General features: G+C 29.9%; 1 protein-coding gene across 1 annotated transcript in view; it reads left to right on the forward strand.

Moving 5' to 3' along the window:
• The first annotated feature begins 594 nt into the window (after positions 1-594).
• LOC145324995 (uncharacterized) overlaps positions 595-20181 on the forward strand; it is a 94020-nt gene continuing 74433 nt past the window's right edge. Inside the window, exons 1-4 of the mRNA XM_080167771.1 lie at positions 595-730; positions 1260-1993; positions 13830-13920; positions 14159-14244. Of these exons, the coding sequence (XP_080023897.1) occupies positions 1950-1993; positions 13830-13920; positions 14159-14244 (221 nt within the window). The 5' untranslated portion in view covers positions 595-730; positions 1260-1949. The remainder of the gene's footprint in view (positions 731-1259; positions 1994-13829; positions 13921-14158; positions 14245-20181) is intronic.

The raw sequence follows: 20181 nt of genomic DNA on the forward strand, positions 1-20181 counted from the left end.
CAGTCAAAAACCACAAAAAAATGTGTTTATATTTTATTGGATATACAGTTTTAAGTGTGTTTGGTGCTAAGATGTTCTTTGTAAACAAGGAAAATATATTAATTCTAGATTACTTTGATAATGTGTTGGTACACATTTATTATAGGGTAGCTACACTAGTAAACTATTCTAAAATTTATAAGAAAATCTACCAATCCCTCTTCCAATTCCCTGGCATTAAGTGTATCTACTTATAACTCATGTGCTATAATGGACGTACTCTTGTTTATTTCATAACAAACCTATCATTAATGGGGATCTATAATTTCCGGGATCTTAGGAGATTAGACATTGGACAAAAAATAATGTACTTACACTCAATTATGATAAACAAAATTAACCCTTCTCTAGATTAAGAGTACAAGTTTTGATAATAGTCCCCAAAGTATTAAGCCAATAAGGGAGAGAATATGGCAGTAAACTTTGGGAATCAGTTTTAAACTGAGTTTCTTACAGAAGATTGGAGTTTGGTGATTTACTGCCAAAACTGTTCATTTACATTGAAATTACTGTTAGCTTTATCAGTTTCATTTATACTTATATTCTTTTATTTTCAGAAAAAAAGTGAAATTCTAGGATAAGTTTTGAGAAATTTGTGAAGAACCAAAATTGGGGTATCAAGATTATTCTGCTAAGAAAGACAAATATTATAATATCAAATACTAAACACAAAGAGATAATAGTCTTCAAGGTTTGGTTCTACAAAATTAATTTTCCTTTTTTTCGTAGCGTAGCTGCTCTATAACTACAGAAAGCGTGGCCGGTTCCTCATTGTTAGGTTAAAGTATGTTCAATGATTTCCATCAAAGTGCGTGGTCGAGCACATAAATCTCTCCCTCTTATTTATATAACAAATTGAAAATAAGTGGGATTGGAGAGTTTATTGTGTTTTTGTTTTAATTTTAGTTAGGTTATATTAGGTACGGGTAGCCCCGCAGGATTAAGGAAACCCACAGGGAAAGGCATAAGCCTGTATGCTTTATTTCATTGACTTATATAAAAGTGATTGAGACTTATTTTTTGCAGAAAAATAAATGTAATACTAAATGAATTAATGAACTATAGACAATGCCTACAAAAATTTGCTTAAACTTTCTTTTGCAATTTATTGATATAGTTTTCCTTATTTGACAATAGTTTAATTAATGAAATGTTTAACCTAAATCTAAAACATCTAAAAGGAATTTTGCATAATGTAGAACCACATTTTGTTTAACAAGAAGCCGAAAAAGAGACAGAGAAATAGAGTAAAGAAAAAGTCAAATATGAGTGAACAAAATTAAACATCAAAAGTGAGGTTATATTAAATATATATATAACACAGTACATGTGAGTAGGGAGGTTTTATTAAATACAAACCATCCCCCAATTTTGCTTTGTAAAATGTTCTAAACCATAATATATAATATCAAACACACACATACATACACACCTACACATTTTATATTTTAGTGGAACAAAACCCTGAATAGAATCTTAAAACAAAAGTCCCCATACTCTCCAGCCGTCTACAAGTTAATATTAAATATTTTTCTACTGAGAATATTATAAAGAATTGAGAGACTATTTTCGTGGTGTTGGAATAGATAAAAAGTTTATGTACAAGATGAATTATTAATAAACCTTCAAAGTGAGCACTTAAATTTGTGAAATATACATGGGAGGATATCTTCTAAAGTGAAAGTGTGTGTTTGTTCCAATGAATATTTTATTATTCTAAAAGGATGATTCTATATTTGCTTTTATGACAAATAGAATAGGATATAACATATGCTAAAAATTGTGAAAAATATTACTTTAAGTGAAAATTAAAGTGATTTAAGTAAAACATAAAAAAATGTTTAAGAAAGAAATTGTAAAAAATGTTATTTGGCAGTAGCTGAACGCTGAGCAGTGGACAAAAAGTGAGAATGAAAGGACACAATGTTGTAGCCATTTTTTGTCTCCTAGTAAGGTGGGTGTCTTCGCTTTTTTGTTACCCCATTCATAAATTGTAAAGATATGTATTTCACTACAAGGTTGACAACATCCATAGGTAACAAATGTAGCCAAATTTGAAAAAACAAGGTTTTAAGTACTTTTGACTTTATAAACTCGATTAATTGCTACTTCTCGATTAGAAAACTTAAACTTAATATGACCTACTGCTACTATGCCAATCAAAAAAAATGAGTAGAAAAATTAGCATTAATTCTTTGACCTTCAATGAGAATCAACTAATTACCACGCAAAGTTTTCCTACTGAATAGGTTCGTTTTCTAATGTGTGTTTCTTAAAAGGATGCTCTTAGTGTTTTAGTACCACTTTACAAGCTATAAAATTTTACAATATGTTGAAGTAAGATAACAGTTAGTGCAAGTTACCGATTAGCTTTCCAAATCCAAAAAAAGTAGCGCCCATTCCAGATGTTGATAGTTGTGTGGTCTAATTCTAATTTTAATCACTAAATTATCTTTAAATTATTTGTATTGAAAATAATGTACATAGCTTGAGGGATAAGACAATGGTCGATGAATTGATGTTCATTCCCAATGATGATACAAAAAATTACCCCTTCTCTACATTAAAATTAGCGGTTTGAACGTTAGAACGCTCAACTTAATGAATTACCGATAAAAATTTACAAAAATCCCCAAAGTTGTTAAGCTAACGAATAAGAAAACGTTATTATAAAACTTTGAGGACTAGTGTAATAAACAGCCCATTGTCCCTCTTCTGTACATAGCTGAAGAGATAGACCAATGTAAAAAATCTTTGATTTACAAACAAACTAGGATGACAATATCCACAAGTAGTTGACCACAGAAAGGAATGAAAAATGATTGACATTTGAAAGTGACAGACAGACAGACAAAGTGGGTTAATGAAGTAATACACGGGGTTCCTCCGAAGAAATTTAGAAAAAAATCTCTTTTAAATCATTTTAAGAATTAGAATGATTGATTTATTTTCACTTATCTATCCCTCTAACCATGAAAATGAAAGACATGTGTTATGTATTATTTACTTTGAGTTACTTTAACCGGATGTCACTCTTTTATTTGTCCAAAAGGCTGTGCCTTTATTTGTTTTAGACCGTGCCATGCGTCAGTATAAAGGAATGGGTTAAACCAACATTCAAATTTAAACACCGAAAGTGTTATTTAAATATTTATCCCAATAAAAGATTTCAGACCGATTTAATTATAAAACTTTAGTAAGACTCTTTTAACAAACAACACTTTACCTAAGTCAACAGGTATTAAATTTATTTACGTTTTTAATAATGATACAAATTATCCTTCTGTAAATTAAAATAATTGTTGAAAAATTTAGACTCTTCTAGTTTGAATTAAGATTTCAATAAAAAGTCACCAAATCTTTTAAGCAAACTGATAAAAGATGTGTAAATGAAAATTTGAGTACCAGTATAATTTACAGTTCATTATCCCATCCCTGTATTTTTACCGACCTTTGTTGCTTAGCTGATCGATGGATTTTAATAATATAAAGGCTACTCTATGCGGAAGTGATGATTGACCTTAAGAAATATATCTTCTTTATTGCAACAAATATAATATAATTCTTTACCATAATCCAGGAATGAGGTTAAAGGTCAATCTTTATATAAAGTTGTTAGGAATAGAAATTAAAGATAATAAAAAAAGGTTTATAAGATATATCTCAATTCAATTCGATTTTTCTATCACATAATTGTTTTTTTGTTATCTGATTTTCAAACACCTAAGGCGTGAGTGTTTTGGACCAATATTTAACTTTCCTTTATATCATGGAATTGCTATTTATTAGTTTTTTTTGATAACATTTGATTTCTATACATTAAAAAAAGTTCCTTTATCTCTGCAATAAAAAATAACATATAAGAGAATGTTATAATATTACATTATATTAAGCAAAACTAATAAAACTTAGGGATCTAAAGGGATCAGACAAAAGCCAAAAAATTTACATCTCAAATAATAAAATAATACACAAAATTACCCCTTCAGTAGATTACAATTAATAGTTGAAACGTTTTGACACTCAACTATATCAGCCAACCAATCAGAATTCAACAAAAGACCCCAAGGTTGTTAAGCCAACGAATAAGAATATGTTATTATAAAGCTTTGGAAACTAGTGTAATAAACAGCCCAAAGTCCCCTTCCACCCTGAATAAAACAAGTTATTTTTTCTCCATATATCAAAACTATAAAGAATCTTTTTTCTTATTGCAACAAACTTTATAATATAATTTCATTTATGAGTGAAAGTTAGATAATCAAAGAATAAAAGAACAAAACAAAGAAATAACTGATGCAAATCTATTCTACAATAATAAGTTGGTGAGTGTTGACTAAAATCATTCTAATGTACAGGAATGAGATACATTGTGAAGTTATTGTAAAAAAAGAATGCAAATGAATGCATAGGAAATATCCATTACATATTGCATGGTTTCAAACCTTTAACTTCAAACCTCTAAATTTGCAGATGATAATTTTTGTAACTGATTAATTCATTAAAAACATACTTATTATTCATTGAATATGAAAACAGCAATTAAAATAGAAAAAAAATGGATTGCATCATTACAGGCATACAGACTAGCAGGCAGGCACACAGTCAGAATAAGAGATTTTAAGCATTTGTGTTTTATAAATGTGAAAAATTACCACTAATTGTAAAGATATTAAGGGATAAGGTAATAGATAATTATTGATATAATTTACATCCCCAATAATGATAAAAGATTACAGCATATCGTTGGTTAAAAAGTTTTAACTCTATTAGTTTAAAACTGATCATAATTCAAAAATAGTTTTAGAGCCAACTTATATGATAATGCAATACGGATACCAGTAGTAATCATACACCACTGTCCTCTCCCTCCCTGAATAATTGGCATTGTGTATCAGGATGTAAGCGAGGGAACAGAAGAAAGGTTTGAACAATCTTACTGTTTATATAAAACGGCTAAAGATAACTATTTAATTTTTGTTTAAATAAAAACGCCATATAACTATTGCATTTGTCAATTTCCCCCTTTTTTCTCTACAGCGTATTAATACTTTTTAATATCTACTTTTGTAGTTTTATGTGAATACTTATAGAATAAAGTTTGTTGGGACAAAATCTACCAAGTTTTATAAGTTTCCATCTCTCCTTATACATTTATCTTTTATAGTCAGGCAGGGATCTTAAGGGATAGGACAATGGATGATAAAGTGTTGTACCCAATGATAATGATCAAAATTATCCCTGAAAGCTGCTTGGTAAATTACAAACATCCAGTAAGGAAGGGGTAAATGTGCTATTTATTACATTAGTCCCCAAAGTTTTGAATAACGTATTCTTATTCATTGGGGAACTTTGGGGACTTTTAATTAATTATGATTTGTTGATTCATTAAGTTTAGTAGTCAACCGTTTTAAACAATAACTGTATTCTATAGAACAGGGAATTTTGAGCATCATCATTGGGGATCAATTTATCGGTTGTTCCCTTAGATCCCTGCAAATATATAAAAAAAGAATTTTAAAAGACAAAAATACGAACAAAGATGGTTGTAGAATATAAATACGGGTTATAAATTAAGGATAGTCACACGGACATTATGAATTATAGAATACCTTTGTGACTATAAAATGCACTAAAATATTTGGTATGTAACTCAATTTCTATATATTTTATTGAATGCATAAAATGTCAAATATACAGTAGAACAAAAGTATAAACTATTCATATATTCTTCGATTCAAAAGAAAAAATATTTTTCGTATTGGCAATTATTGTAATTAATTCCCATATGAATAACAAATTCGTTGGACAGATTATTGAATTTCAAACAAATGAATAAGTATTTATGTATAACCCAGACAACTACCTGGCTCAAGTTGTGGGGACCTTTTTCGTCTGCGAGCAAATTGCTTTCAGCTCTTTTGTAGGGACTTGGCTGTGGTTATGCTTCCTACACTATAGGCTGATATTTAAAGACCCAATTAAAAGACAGCCCACCCTGTGGATAGAGTTACTTACAGCTCGTGCTCTCTCTATTCCTTTTCTTTAATTTATAAACTATTTTAAAATCCGTCAATTCAAAAGGAATATAGAGTCAATTACTCGTACGTATCTTATACAGTGCAGTGGCTGGAATAAAAATAAGTTGTAAGTTAGATCGTTCTAGGAATCTATCTCTATCACCCATATCTTGTCGTATACAAAATGTTGAAAAAGTTTTGATATAATTTTCAAACTTTCATTTCTGTTTACATTCTTTTGTATTTTATTTCTTTCCAGGATCGATTTGCAAAAATATTTTTAAATGGTTAAAACATTTTTAAAATTTCAAACTGGGACGATTTCGTCCAAAATTAACGATGTTTTCTAAACCATATGCTAAATGATATTTTAGTCGTTACAGAAAAACGAACATACTTATAGGCCAGCTTTGATACTAAAAATTACAATAGGCTAAAATAAATGAGTGTTAATCCATCGAAAAAGAAAACGTTACTATAGAATTTTGGGAACAGGTGTAAAATACAGCTAATGTCCCCTTTTTACTTTATGAAAAGTGTAAATTTAGACTGTTTACTTTATACCAATTTATCGGCTGTGCTTCTTGTTTCTAGGGGCCTTTTATTCGAAGATGAAACAAAGATGGCAAAACAATATTCTAAAAAAATATCCTATGAGTGAAATTAAAACAAAATAGTATAAAACCATCCCCTGGCATATGGAATGGAGAACACATTTAGTACGGTTGTTAGCGAGATTGACGGATTAACGGATTGTTGAGTAGCTACAGTGTTTAAAAATGTTTTAAAACCTGGAAACTATGCTATCATTTTTCTACGAAATATGGAAATACTTTTTTTCTGTTTTGTTGTCAGAAAAATGTTTTCAGATTTTTCTTCTTTTATTCGTCTCAATTGCCAGAGTTTATTTTATCAAAAGAAATTTATTTTATTCAAGTTTTATCTTTTCTCCCTAAATATTTCAATGATGATATGTAAATGTACCTATAAAGGGAGGGAGAGGGGGGGGTAAGGAGTGTTTTCACTCTCCTTCCCCTATTTAAACAAAAATTAAGAACACTCTAAAATTTTAGGGAGCTCATTAGTTTACTCAACCCCCCCCCCCCCCTAAAAAATCTGCTTATTTAACGACAATCTGCCTAGAAAATTTAAAAAGCTTGGACGTCCTTGCCTATCAAATGTTTCAAAAGAGTACATAACTGACATATTAACTGCATAACTCTATTGACAATTTGTCCACAGTGTAATGTTGATCTGATAGCATATCAAAAGTTATACAGGATATTCCCGTTTGAGTGATCAAGTTAGTGGCATTTATTTGGCTCTGGGAATGAGAATCATTTATTATCACAAAATCAGACAATGGACTATTAGTTGTAGACTGATAATTATTGCTAATGTTATTAAGACTGATTATTAACAGAAGGGTGTAAAATTTTTTCAGTCTAATACATTGTACTTTTAGTGGTGGAAAAGTTTGAACTAAAATTGTAACAATCAATCAAGTACCCAAAGTGCTTGCACACTAATGAGAGACTAGTTTATGAAACATTGGGTACAAGTATATTCTACAAACTATTGTTCTCTTCCTCTCTGGTTATTATAAAACTTTACTATATCTAAATAGTTCAAATATTTCTTTTTGCAAATAGAGTTAATACAATGAAGTAAAACTTTGACCGACCCGTTAAACTTTCGTTATAGTCGTTATTTCTTAAAGCAAAAAATAGGACAAAAATGTCTTTGATAACTCAACTGGTCAGGTTTCAGCATCTAATAATAAATTGTTATTGTAATGCCAAAAAGATATCAACAATTTCCCAGGATTGATCTACTTTCTGTTTACATGGAGTTTTTTTTAGAGTTGTCAAAGCCATGTTTTTCTAATCAAAGGTTTCTATTACAGAAATAAAAGAATAACATCTATTAGAATTAAATTAAATTAGATTAACAGAAGATATATTTTATATTAAACAAAAAAATATTTTCACCATAAAATTTTACACAAAAAATCTTGGAAATCATTCGCGAAAAATCTTCAAGAGAAAAGAAAAAAGTTTTTAGAATTCTTCTTTATTATTGCAATAACATTTATTGTTAGATATTACACAGAATGTTAAGAAAATTAAAAAGAAAATTAAAAATAATTTTTTGAGGATATTGGGCTACACTACAGATTATCATAAGCTTAAGTTTAATAACCATGCTTTCTCATTTGCTTAAAGCTTCATTGGTTGCTCCAAACAAGGAGTTCAACCATAAATTCTAATCAACAGAAATGGGGTATTCCTGTCCAGTTTTTTGTTTAATAAATGATGACCTATCGGTCCATCATTTATTCCCTCGGGTAAGAAATATTCATTCCTAAACAAAAAACTGGACAGAAATATCATTCTCATTTAAACAAAAAACTCATTTTTTTTATGCTAAAATGTGGTTTAATTTTGGTTTTTAATTTTCATTTATTTCCCGGCTATGATCATTTTTATCCCTGATATCAAGTTTCTTTTAATAATTAATAAAAATTCAAAAATCTTCCAAAAAAATTTGAAAATCTTCTAAAAATGACTACCTCGGGGAAATAAATGGTTACCTCCGGGAAATAAATGAATATTTACATCCACTATTTAAGGGGTTGTTTATATGGGAATGGTATTTTTTTCATCATCATTGGGATTGTACATCTATTTATCGGCTATTGCTTTATTCCTCAAGATATTCTTAAAAAGTTATAGATTCGTCTATCTATAAGGCTCGGCAGCTTTATATTGGTTATTAGGCTATCATAGGTTGTAAGAATATATGAGGACTGCCGAGCCCTTGTCTATACTAGGATATAAATAAACAAAACATCTTTAATTAAATACCAAGGACATATGTAAATTAAGGTTAGAGTGCCATTACTTCCACTAAATATGACGAATTTTATCATGGGTCTTAGGGGATAAGACAGTAGACGATAATTAATTGTACACCTCTTTTTGTGATAAACATAATTACCCCTTCTATGAATGGAAAAGTATCGGTTAAAAACTTTGAACATTGTTATGAAGAAGTTAAAAAAACCTATAATACTATGCTATTATTTTTTTGTGAATGTAAAACATTTTGGGTTTTGGGCAATGAGTGGAAGTCATTACACACCATGTAGATTACGAAACAAATGAATAGAAATTCCCTACAGGTCCATTTCTAATATATGACATGGATCTGTTGTCAGTCTATAAATATTTACATCTTCAAAATAAACATAGGATTTTGTGAGTTATGATGCAAAAATGTTAGATTAAAATACATAACATAGAGAATAGATAGATATATTTTAATATCTAGTGTTTAACACACAATATGCTTTTAAAATAAGATTAGATCAAGATTTCACTGTCTTTTCCTCCTAAAGTTATTAAGAAATATTTGAATAATCTTCATGTCAAACTTTTTTTTAAAAAGTATATAAAATGATACCTACAATCATGTAGCTTTATCCAACTCATGCCATAATTACAAAGATGTAAAATTAATCTTTTGTTGATCTATCACTGACATAATAATGAAACAAATCATTTGACAACAATTTATATAACTGTTCAAGCAACAAGCAAACAATATTTATCAATTCTAATATTGTCTATAGAGAGGGCGAGATACAATAAACAAGGATGATAAAATTCATATGAAAAAAGAAAATTTATCTAAAGTTGTAGGTTTCTTTCCCCACGTATCATTATTTGATTTTTTTAGAGGGATTTAATTCTTCTTGGCAGGAGAGAAGGGTTTTCATCACCTTTTTAATTCCTTTTGTATATCACAAGTCCTGTTCAGAACTAATACTAAGCTTTCTCAAATATTATGGAGATATTGGTAACTCTGTTTTGGATCTCTTATTTGATAGTGAAGTATAGAGTATCTGCACCACAAAGATTACAATACACATAACTATATAACATGGTAAAATTGGCTGTTTAGAGGGTATAAGCCCAGATTTTTATGGATAGCTTGACTCTGAGTATTATAGTTACTGTCTTTTTAGAAGCGGGGCTAATCTATAATTCACTTTTAGTCTCCGTCCGTAACTACGAATTTTTGTGAAGATACTCCTTACCAAAGATTATCCAGTATAGGACTTACATGGTCCGGCTTTATCGTTTCTCCTCCCTTTTTTAAGGACTACTAGACAACTGCTCTATAACTCTTTTTAACTGTTTGACTATCCTTGATTTTTGTGCTTCACTACTAATGTTTATGTTGCAATCCTTGTTAAAAGCAAAGCTTTTCTATGATTGGTCCATATTTCGTTAACAGTCAACTTTTTTCGTGTAACGGCTAGCTCTGTTACTGTATTCTGTATTTAAGCAATTATGCGACAAAATTATGTACAATTTCGATAAACCTAAAAATTAATATTCTGATTATTAATTACTGACACTCTACAAGAGTAATTGTTCGTTTGACCTTTCTTCTGATTTTAGAGCTTCTCTACTTTGCCATCCTTGTTATACTACATCTTACAGTTCTTACAATAAGATGGACTGTATCATAACATTTATAACTGAATATAAAACATTTTATTAATAAATAAGAAGAAAAATTGACAAAAATATTTTTTACAAAAACAAAACCAAACAACCAATAATGTATACCCCTTTTAACATAGGTTCATCTACAATTACATCCTAATTAGATATATCTATTTATGCAAAATAAATAGACAAATTTACATATATATACATACATATATATGTACCTAACCTCTTCTTTAAAGGTATACATATCTTCATAGGTTCTTTTACCTTCTTGAGAGAAGTAGATAGATTTGAAGATACAGATACTTTTATTACATATCAATAAAAATGGTTTGGAACATTCATTCTGTATAAAAAATCTTCTAAAAAATAGAAATAGAAAATTAAGCAAAATGAGTAAAAAAGGAATATAAAGTAAAGTGGGGGCATTATGTTGATTTGAGTCCTCATTTTTATTGCCTTCAGTTCAGGGATAAAGTGAAAGGTATTTTGATTGATTTGAAATATTTCTGAAGATTGTTGATAACCACTTAGGTCCTACGTCACTAACTTTCCTTTTAACGATTTTTATAAGGAAGTACTAACTGTAAATGGTAATAAGTTGCGCCTTTTATTGGGCCAAGACATTCCCCCTATAAAAATCGCGTACCTAAAAAAGTAGCATGAGTTACGACAGTAGTTATTACGAGGTTTGGGCCGAGATTCGAACCCATTAACTCCCCAACGACGTTGGCAAATTTGTTTTCTCTGATTTGAATTAACAAAATTTCATACCATTTATTGTTTTCTTTATTTGTGCATCAATTTCATGCAATGTTTGGATTTAGGGTTCCTTATCTAGTTTTTATTGCCTAAAGGCATACACTTAAATTCAGTCAAATATACCGTCAAGGGCTATTCAAGAAAAGGTTAGAAATCAAACCACTTTAGAGCTAAAAGAAAATTTTTTTTTGTAGGTACAAACCACCTTTTTGCCTACTGTGGATAGTTTCTAGCTTTGACCCTGCAGGGTTACATTATACTCGTTATATTAACACACCAAAAACTAACCCCTTTCCACTTTTTTCAAAATAAGGAAATAGGATTCTGTGATCGCTAGGTAATTTGAGGGAAAATCCGCCAAAATTAAACTTTCTTTCATGTTAAAATCGTTTTATTGAAAAGTATATCTCTTTGGACTTAAATTTAAATCAAATTAACCAAGAGGGAGGAAATTAATCTTAGATTACTTGATATGGACAAAAATTGTTTGTTTTGATCAATTTTTTGACTAATAATTTACAGTCTTTAAGTAAATATTTCTTGTAAAGCATATGTATTGTATATTTGGAATAGGCCTGATGAATTTAGTTTATTGAGGACATTTCAAAAATGGTATAATTTTTTGTCATATTGATAATTATAACTTATTACCCTTTTAAACTTTTGTACTGTTATTGGAAATGGTCCTTTTGTCGACGTATGATTAAACAATTAAACTCTAATAACCATGGACTATCTTAATAGAATTCATCGACATAAACAATTATAAAATAGTATTACTTAGAATAAAACACTAGAGAGAGAAAGATTTAACTAACTTATATTTCCATATCGCAATAACCTTGCGCCGACTCTCAATTGGGTCTTTGAAAATCAACTAATAGTAACGGGAATATTAACACATCCAATTAGCAGAAAAAGAATTTGCTAGCAGACGAAAAAATTCATTGAAAAAAGCGGTGGAGGTAGTTATCTGTATACACACTTATACTAAAGATGTGTTATAGTTTATCTGAATTGTCCTAACTTATCCAAATTATAAATGTATTGATACAATTATACAATATGTGAGCATTTATGAGGAAAATCAATCTATTTGTAATTAGGGGGCTTTTAGTTTGGGGCAGTTTACTGTCCAATTTTAGATTGGGAAAAATTATTTGATATAACAAGGATGGAAACATTCATGAAAACGAAGGATATTCGTTATAATATTGGCTGTTCTTAATGTTTTAAAATTTGAAATGAATTGAAAAGAGGTTAGTGGGACAAAGTGGCTCAAATATCAGCCATGAGACGCTATAAAAATGAGGGAGATGAGAGGAGAAGGGGGATAGAAAACCCCTAAAAAAGAGATAATCCCTCATTTTTATGACGTCACATGGCTGATTTTGAGTTATTTTGTCCCATAACGAAAAAAAGGGAAAGGAGATTTTTTGTGTGATTGTGTGTTACTTTTGGATAGGTTAGGTTGTGTGATATTGGGTGAAGGGAAGCCCCGCAGGGTTGTGATATGACGCCGCAGGGAAAGGGCCTTGGAATGGTTTAGGCATAAAGAAAAAAAACTACCAAAAGTAAGGTGGTGGAACTTTGATTTCTCGCTAAGCACTTTAAAGAAAGCACAAAATCAATCTTATTTCTGTGATTGACTATTTGTGGATGTTGTCATCCTTGTTTATTTATGTATATTCCCATGAATATAAACTACATATACAACAATTTGGACAAATTTCATTGCCTTCCAATTTTAGATTGTGATCAAAAAAGGTTTTGTCAGGATTTTATTTTTATTGGAATAGTAGATCTGTCATGTAGTAGAATGCAAAAAAATGGGGAGGGGGGTTGATAGCATATCTTTGAAATTTGCCCTTTTTATGAGCCAACGCATTACCTATTTGCCTTCTATTAAAGTTTCTTATCGTCTGTTTTCTGTTTTGCTTTCACCAATTATTCAAACAGCAGAGAGGGGGGTGGGCAGAAATAAATTGCAATATCTGAATCCTCTACGAAACTCTTGCATTTGAATTGTCCTTGTAGGATTTTGCAAAATTTTCTAGTTGACATATGGATAATAAATATTTTTATTCATTCCAATTTTGGACATCATAATTCCAGGACGGTTTTCTGACATTTGAGGAAGGAAGGGGGGCGAGTCGAACCTACACTTTTCAGTTTAGTTTTAGAAAAAAGGTCGTTAAATATTTTTTTGAGGTAGAAATTTTTCTAGGTACGATATCTTTTAGCAGGGTGAAGATGCCCATCGCCAAATATTTTCTAAACCTGGACCTATTAGAAAGTTTACTGTAGAGGTGTACCATTTTAATCTAGCTGCTAGCTATAGACACAGATCCAATTACTTTTATATAAGTACTGACAATAAAAAGGTTGGTTGTCTGTTAAGCTAAAGTATGACCTAATAAATCTACAAACGTTTATTCGTTGGCTTTTTCATGGTTACATCTTATTCATTTATGCTTTGTTTCAGTTATGGAAACTGTCAGAAAGCTCCCCAGATTATAGAGCATCCACGGGACACAATAGTCACCAGAAATGAACCTGTTACCCTCAATTGTAAGGTAGGTTCTGTATATTTTTTTGTTGTAGTAATCAAAATAAAATACACTCTACATACACTCAAGATTGCTAGTTTTTAATTGGCCAATAAAATTGCAGTTAATGTATCAAATTTGTTTGAGCCATCGCAGAAGTTAATATGGTTATAAACTTTGGGTACCAGTTTTATTTACAACCCCTCCCACTATAGTTAAAATTATGCAATATAATTCAAATATTTATAACTTAATAATGATGTAGGTTACTGGTGAACCAGAACCAATGGTAGACTGGTTCAAGGATGGACAACCTGTCTCCACAGCTCCTGCCGACCCAAGCTCACACAGGTACACTCATTCAAAGTTTACTTTAAATTCCAGAAGTTCTTTAATGATCGAAGAGGTTATTTTTTCATCTTAAACTTAAATTTGGATAGAAAGGCACTTTTTTTTCTCTAAAAAATTTCTACAGAACAGTTCGTTTTCCTGGTATTATATAAATTTTACCAATATATGATAGTACAGGTTTGTATTTGTCAGGTTTGAAGCCATTTTTTTATAACTGTTTTACAAATTTATTTTTAGAAGTTGTAATTATTGTGAAACCAATAAATACCATAACAGGCCCAATCTCTTTTAATTTTGACACATATCTTCAATGCTTAAATCCCTGGTAATTTTTTTATAAATGTGTCTCAGTGAATGAATGAAGGGATAAGATAATTCACAAGAAATCAATCTCTATAAAGTCTTTTACATTTTATACATAGAATGGAAGGAAATGGGTTTATATAGTTTCATCTTCCAATGTCCTATCCTTGCATCACCAGTAACTGTGTGTCATTTTCCCAGGAGAAAATATGGGAAACTCTGAATACACTTTTATTTATATTTCTTTTTCTTATATCTTCAGATATCTACTCATTTTTTTTATATTTTTCTTTATATTTACAACATATGAATATATTGATAACTTGATAACGACCAACAAGGGGCCTGGTGTAGCTCATGGTTCGCCCTATAAACAACCAACCCTTTGATTACACGACCTTTGTCTTAGAAGTCCTAATTGTGCCTGACAAAGAGATGCGCCTGTTTTGGGCCTTGAAAAGGTATAACTTACAGCAAAAGATGTTCTTTTTGTAATTTATTTGGTACCTCATTACGAAATATCAATTTTATTATTGGTATGCTTAAAACACTGCAAATCGAATAGATTTATTTTACTTATGGACTATGTGTTAATGGCATATCAGGAATTTAAAACAGTTTATACTAGACATTTTTCGGTACCTCTCTCTTTCTTAAGGGTCGATGTGATTTATATTAATATTTGAAACTTAAAATCTATTGTTAATGAATTAATCCAATAATGTTATTGACCTTAAAAGTTGATAAAAGAATATTTTGTTACTATCTGAATTCTATAATCTATTCCACTAATATTTCAGGTGCTTTGATTTTACCCCCCTTTAAGCTAAGAAGGTTTTAAAAATAAGTCGGAAACTAGATTCTATTTTTATCACACCTAATCAAGGTTTATGTGTATGCCTGACCCCTGCGGGGTGCCCTAGGCCTACCCCTATGGTGCCTATACCATAGGGGCTTTTTATGCTCGAATAGACACTGTGATCGATTTTAAAACAAGCCATTATAGAGATCTTAAAAGACCAGGTTCAATTTAAAATGGTCATTTCTAATTACTGGGAAATTGTTTTGAAATACCTTAGTCTGGAAAGTATTCTTGTAGTGCAAAATTTTTCCCTTTTCAAAAATCCTCAGAGATTTTTACACGGATTTAAACGATTTTGTCTCAATAAAAAAGAATCATAATATATACACATACAGGAAGAAATAAATGGGAATAGTAATTTCGAATATGGATGACAACATCCAAAAAATACTATGGATGGAAAAAGAACAAAGGAGGAGAAAATAGATGTTGAGTTTTCATTGAATAAGAAATAAAGGAAATTTGTAAAAAATATTATTTTTTCATTTGAAACATAAACGACAAACAGACGGCAAAACAATGTATAGACTAGATGCACACTGGTCAGCTGTCTATCGCACATAGCATCCGAGAAAACAACATTTCCCCATAGCGTAGAGGTCTGACTGACCTACGGGCAGACAAATAAAGAGGAATAGAGTATTTTTGCTGTAAAAAATATTTAGTCAGTTGGTTTTTTTTTAATTAATTTTTTTTTGCGTATTAATCAATCCCTTTATTATTTGATTTTGCAGGTAAAAAACTTGATGAGGAAAAAATAGAGGGGAGGACAGAAGTTAAGCAATTGTGGTTAAAGTGCAATTTTCTTAATTGGAAAAAAATGCGTAAAAGTATATAAAACTTGATCTTACGTGACATCAAATCAAACACAAAATTTTAGGTCCCCTCTTGCAAAAATGTGTTTTTTTTTATCGTCCCCCTGTTTTTTTGGTTTCATTTTTTTCATTAGTTGAAAAATATAACCACCAAAAACATTTAGTTTTTTTTATAATTTATAAGAATATAGCACTAGAATTGTATATTTATGGGCATACCAACTATCTTATTAAAAGAAAGACTTGTAATGTAGCTTCGCTACCGGAGAAAATACCAGAAACAGACTAGTTTTAAAATAAAACCTTTTTGTATCTAACTTGTGTAACAACTGTATTGAAGTTTGTCTCTTGAGACACCAAGATTTGAACCCAACAGCTTCCCTTTTATCCAACTATCTATCTATCTATTTATCTATCTATCTATCTTTTTATCCAACTATCTATCTATCTTTTTATCCAACTATCGTTCTATCTTTTTATCTATCTATCTATCTATCTTTTTATCCAACTATCTATCTATCATTTTATTCAACCATCTATCTATCTTTTTATCCAACTATCTATCTATCTTTTTATCCAACTATCTATCTATCTTTTTATCCAACTATCTATCTATCTTTTTATCCAACTATCTATATATCTATCTATCTATCTTTCTGTCTATCTATCTATCTATCTATCTTTTTATCCAACTATCTATCTATCTATCTATCTATCTATCTATCTATCTATCTATCTATCTATCTATCTATCTATCTATCTATCTATCTATCTATCTATCTATCTATCTATCTATCTATCTATCTATCTATCTATCTATCTATCTATCTATCTATCTATCTATCTATCTATCTATCTATCTATCTATCTATCTATCTATCTATCTATCTATCTATCTATCTATCTATCTATCTATCTATCTATCTATCTATCTATCTATCTATCTATCTATCTATCTATCTATCTATCTATCTATCTATCTATCTATCTATCTATCTATCTATCTATCTTTCTATCTATCTATCTATCTATCTATCTTTTTATCCAACTATCTATCTATCTTTTTATCCAACTATCTATCTATCTTAATGTCTATCTATCTATTTATCTTTCTGTCTATCCCTGCATTCATTTCTTTTCCTTCGGTTACAGAGGTGCTTCAAAAAAACAATCAATGGATAATTTAGTTTTTTTTATGCAAGAAAAACAGGGAAGGGGCTAGGGACTGTAAATTTTACCCAAATTTTTATATACATGCTCTTTTATTCTTTGGCCTAAAAACTTTGGATACTTGATTGGATGGTTCAAACTAGGAGTGTATAAATTGTTTAACTGTACGTTTCATAAATGTACATCAATTTATTGTCCATTGTCTTATCCCTTAAGGTAACTTTTTTCTCTGTCTGTCTTTGTAGTTATAATCACAATTAATAACGACATGTTTATGTGTCAGTCTTGACCATATAGTCGACGTTATAAGATTACCAGCATGGCGATAATATGTCATCAAGTTACCATAAATCATAAATTGTCAACATAAAATTGTTTTAACATAAACATGTTTGAATCACTTTCATTGGTTAAAAGTTTATGTCTCGTTTCTATTCTTTCTGTGTATTGTATGTCTCATATTTGAAAAACTTTTTAAACACTTTAAATCTTTGCAAAATTGTATATTCTTTTGATTAAAAGCTCAATTTAAAACCTATGCAGTATGTTTGTCTAACCATTGCATTGTTACAGAAATTAAATATATCTCAAAATTAAATATAAATTTAAATTGTATAAGTCATATTCGTTGATTATACATTATCACTCATAACTGCTTGTTAATTTATTTCTAGTTTTCTAATGAATTATTAATTGATTTTTTTATTGACAAAATACTTGAGTTAACAAGGATGACAACATCCATAAAAGCGAAGCTCTGAAACGGTAGGACAAACGGACATTAAAACTTGTATAATGTCAGAACTGAATAATCAGAATGCGAATGTATAAGATTCAAAGCAAAATTGTAAATAAATTTGTTGAAAAACTGCTTGATACAGGATAATGATTATGGACATACTTACATTTTTAGGACTTGATTATAGAGTTGCTTCGCTTATAATATTGTACTTTGTTGTCCCAAGAATCAGTATACCAAAAATCAGACCAATCGGATGATTAGGTCACATACAAATTTGTTGTTAAAAATGTAAAAAAATCAACATGTTTAAAATGAACGTACGGACATTCTGGTAATGATTATAGAGTTGCTACGCTTTCTAAATCGTACCTAACTACTACAGGAATCACCATGCAAAATGTGAAATCGATAGGACAATTCTAACATGCCTAAATTAAGGAAAAAAGCTATTTAAAAAAGTAAAAAAAATCAACATGTTTAAAATGGACGTACGGACATTTTAGTAATGATTATAGAGTTGCTACGCTTTCTAAATCGTACCTAACTACTAAAGGAATCACCATGCAAAATTTGAAATCGATAGGACAATTCTAACATGTCTAAATCAACGAAAAAAGCTATTCGTGACGGACGGACGGACGGACGGACGTACGGACGGACGGACGTACGGACGGACGGACCGACCCTAATTATAGAAAAGCTTCGCTTTTAAAAATAATTTGAAAACCAACAAGTTTTTATTTGTATGATTAAAAATGTCAAAAACAGTTTAAATTTATAAAAACACATAAATTAATGTCTTAAATAGAAAATAATATCATACAAAACCTAGAACAAGGGTGACTACATCCATTAGGTGTGTAGTCATTAATGATTAAGTGATTTAAATTTATATAAATGAGATCCTATACCTTTCACATTAGTTTTTAAAATCTGTTACTATAAAAGTTTTTTGTAGCTAGACTGACAGACAAACGGAACAAATAAATTGTATATTTGATGCTCATCGGTTTAGGGAATCTCCAAAAAAAAAATTTCAATCGTCTATCTTGAATAGAAGACGTAAAAATTGCATTTCATCTGCAGTGTTACCAATTGAAGATCTATATTGTAGATCCGCCACCATAAAGAGTTAAGAATAGTTATTTCTCGTATCGTATTATAAACGGCTTTCCGCGGATATAGAATGTACAATTAAAAGATTAAGACTAGTTTTAATCTTATGATTGTACATTTCTATATTCGTAGAAAACTGGATATAATACGATGCTAGACATAATTTTTTCGTATTCATGAGAACCGGTTCCTATCCACCGGATTCAAATGAATACGAGAAAATAGGTTTCTATGCTGTAGTAATAAAAAGACTAATATATCAAATAATAACAAAAGGATTATTTTCAACATATGAGAGAGAGAGTGAGAGAGAGAGAGAGAGAGAGAGAGAGAGAGAGAGAGAGAGAGAGAGAGAGAGAGAGAGAGAGAGAGAGAGAGAGAGAGAGAGAGAGAGAGAGAATGTAACTTAGGGCATAAATCAAAACTTTTATATTCTTTCTCCCTCTTTTTCTCCCCCAAATTCTATCTATCTCATTTTTTTGGCAGTAAAATAAATCTAATAAAAACTTTGCTATCTGAAAAATAAAAAAGTCTGAAACAACCATATTTCCCCATAATCGTAAAACGGTCATAGTCTTTTACCAAATTAAACATTTCATACTTTTTTTTTATCTAATACTATAATAATATACTAGCGGATGTGCCCCTAACATCTAGGGGCTCTGTATTGGAAGGGGTATGAAAGGGTGCATAAACAAAGCTATCCCTAGACTTTTTCTTAGAATAAAATAGCCTAAAACAATTTAAGCGTCTAAAAATGTAGAACTCAAGTTATCTAGTTCTTAAGCTTCAGACAAAAACCCTTACTACTTTAGTACTTGATATCATAGAAGAGCAAAATATTTTGATTTAAAAAGAACAAAAAAAATACAATGAATAAATGTTATTGATGTACTTTGTTTATCAATAAAAAACTAAGATATTCTGTA

The sequence above is a fragment of the Acartia tonsa genome, chromosome 7 (assembly GCF_053477335.1).
Source record: "Acartia tonsa isolate MP-2025a chromosome 7, ASM5347733v1, whole genome shotgun sequence".
NCBI lineage: Eukaryota > Metazoa > Arthropoda > Copepoda > Calanoida > Acartiidae > Acartia > Acartia tonsa.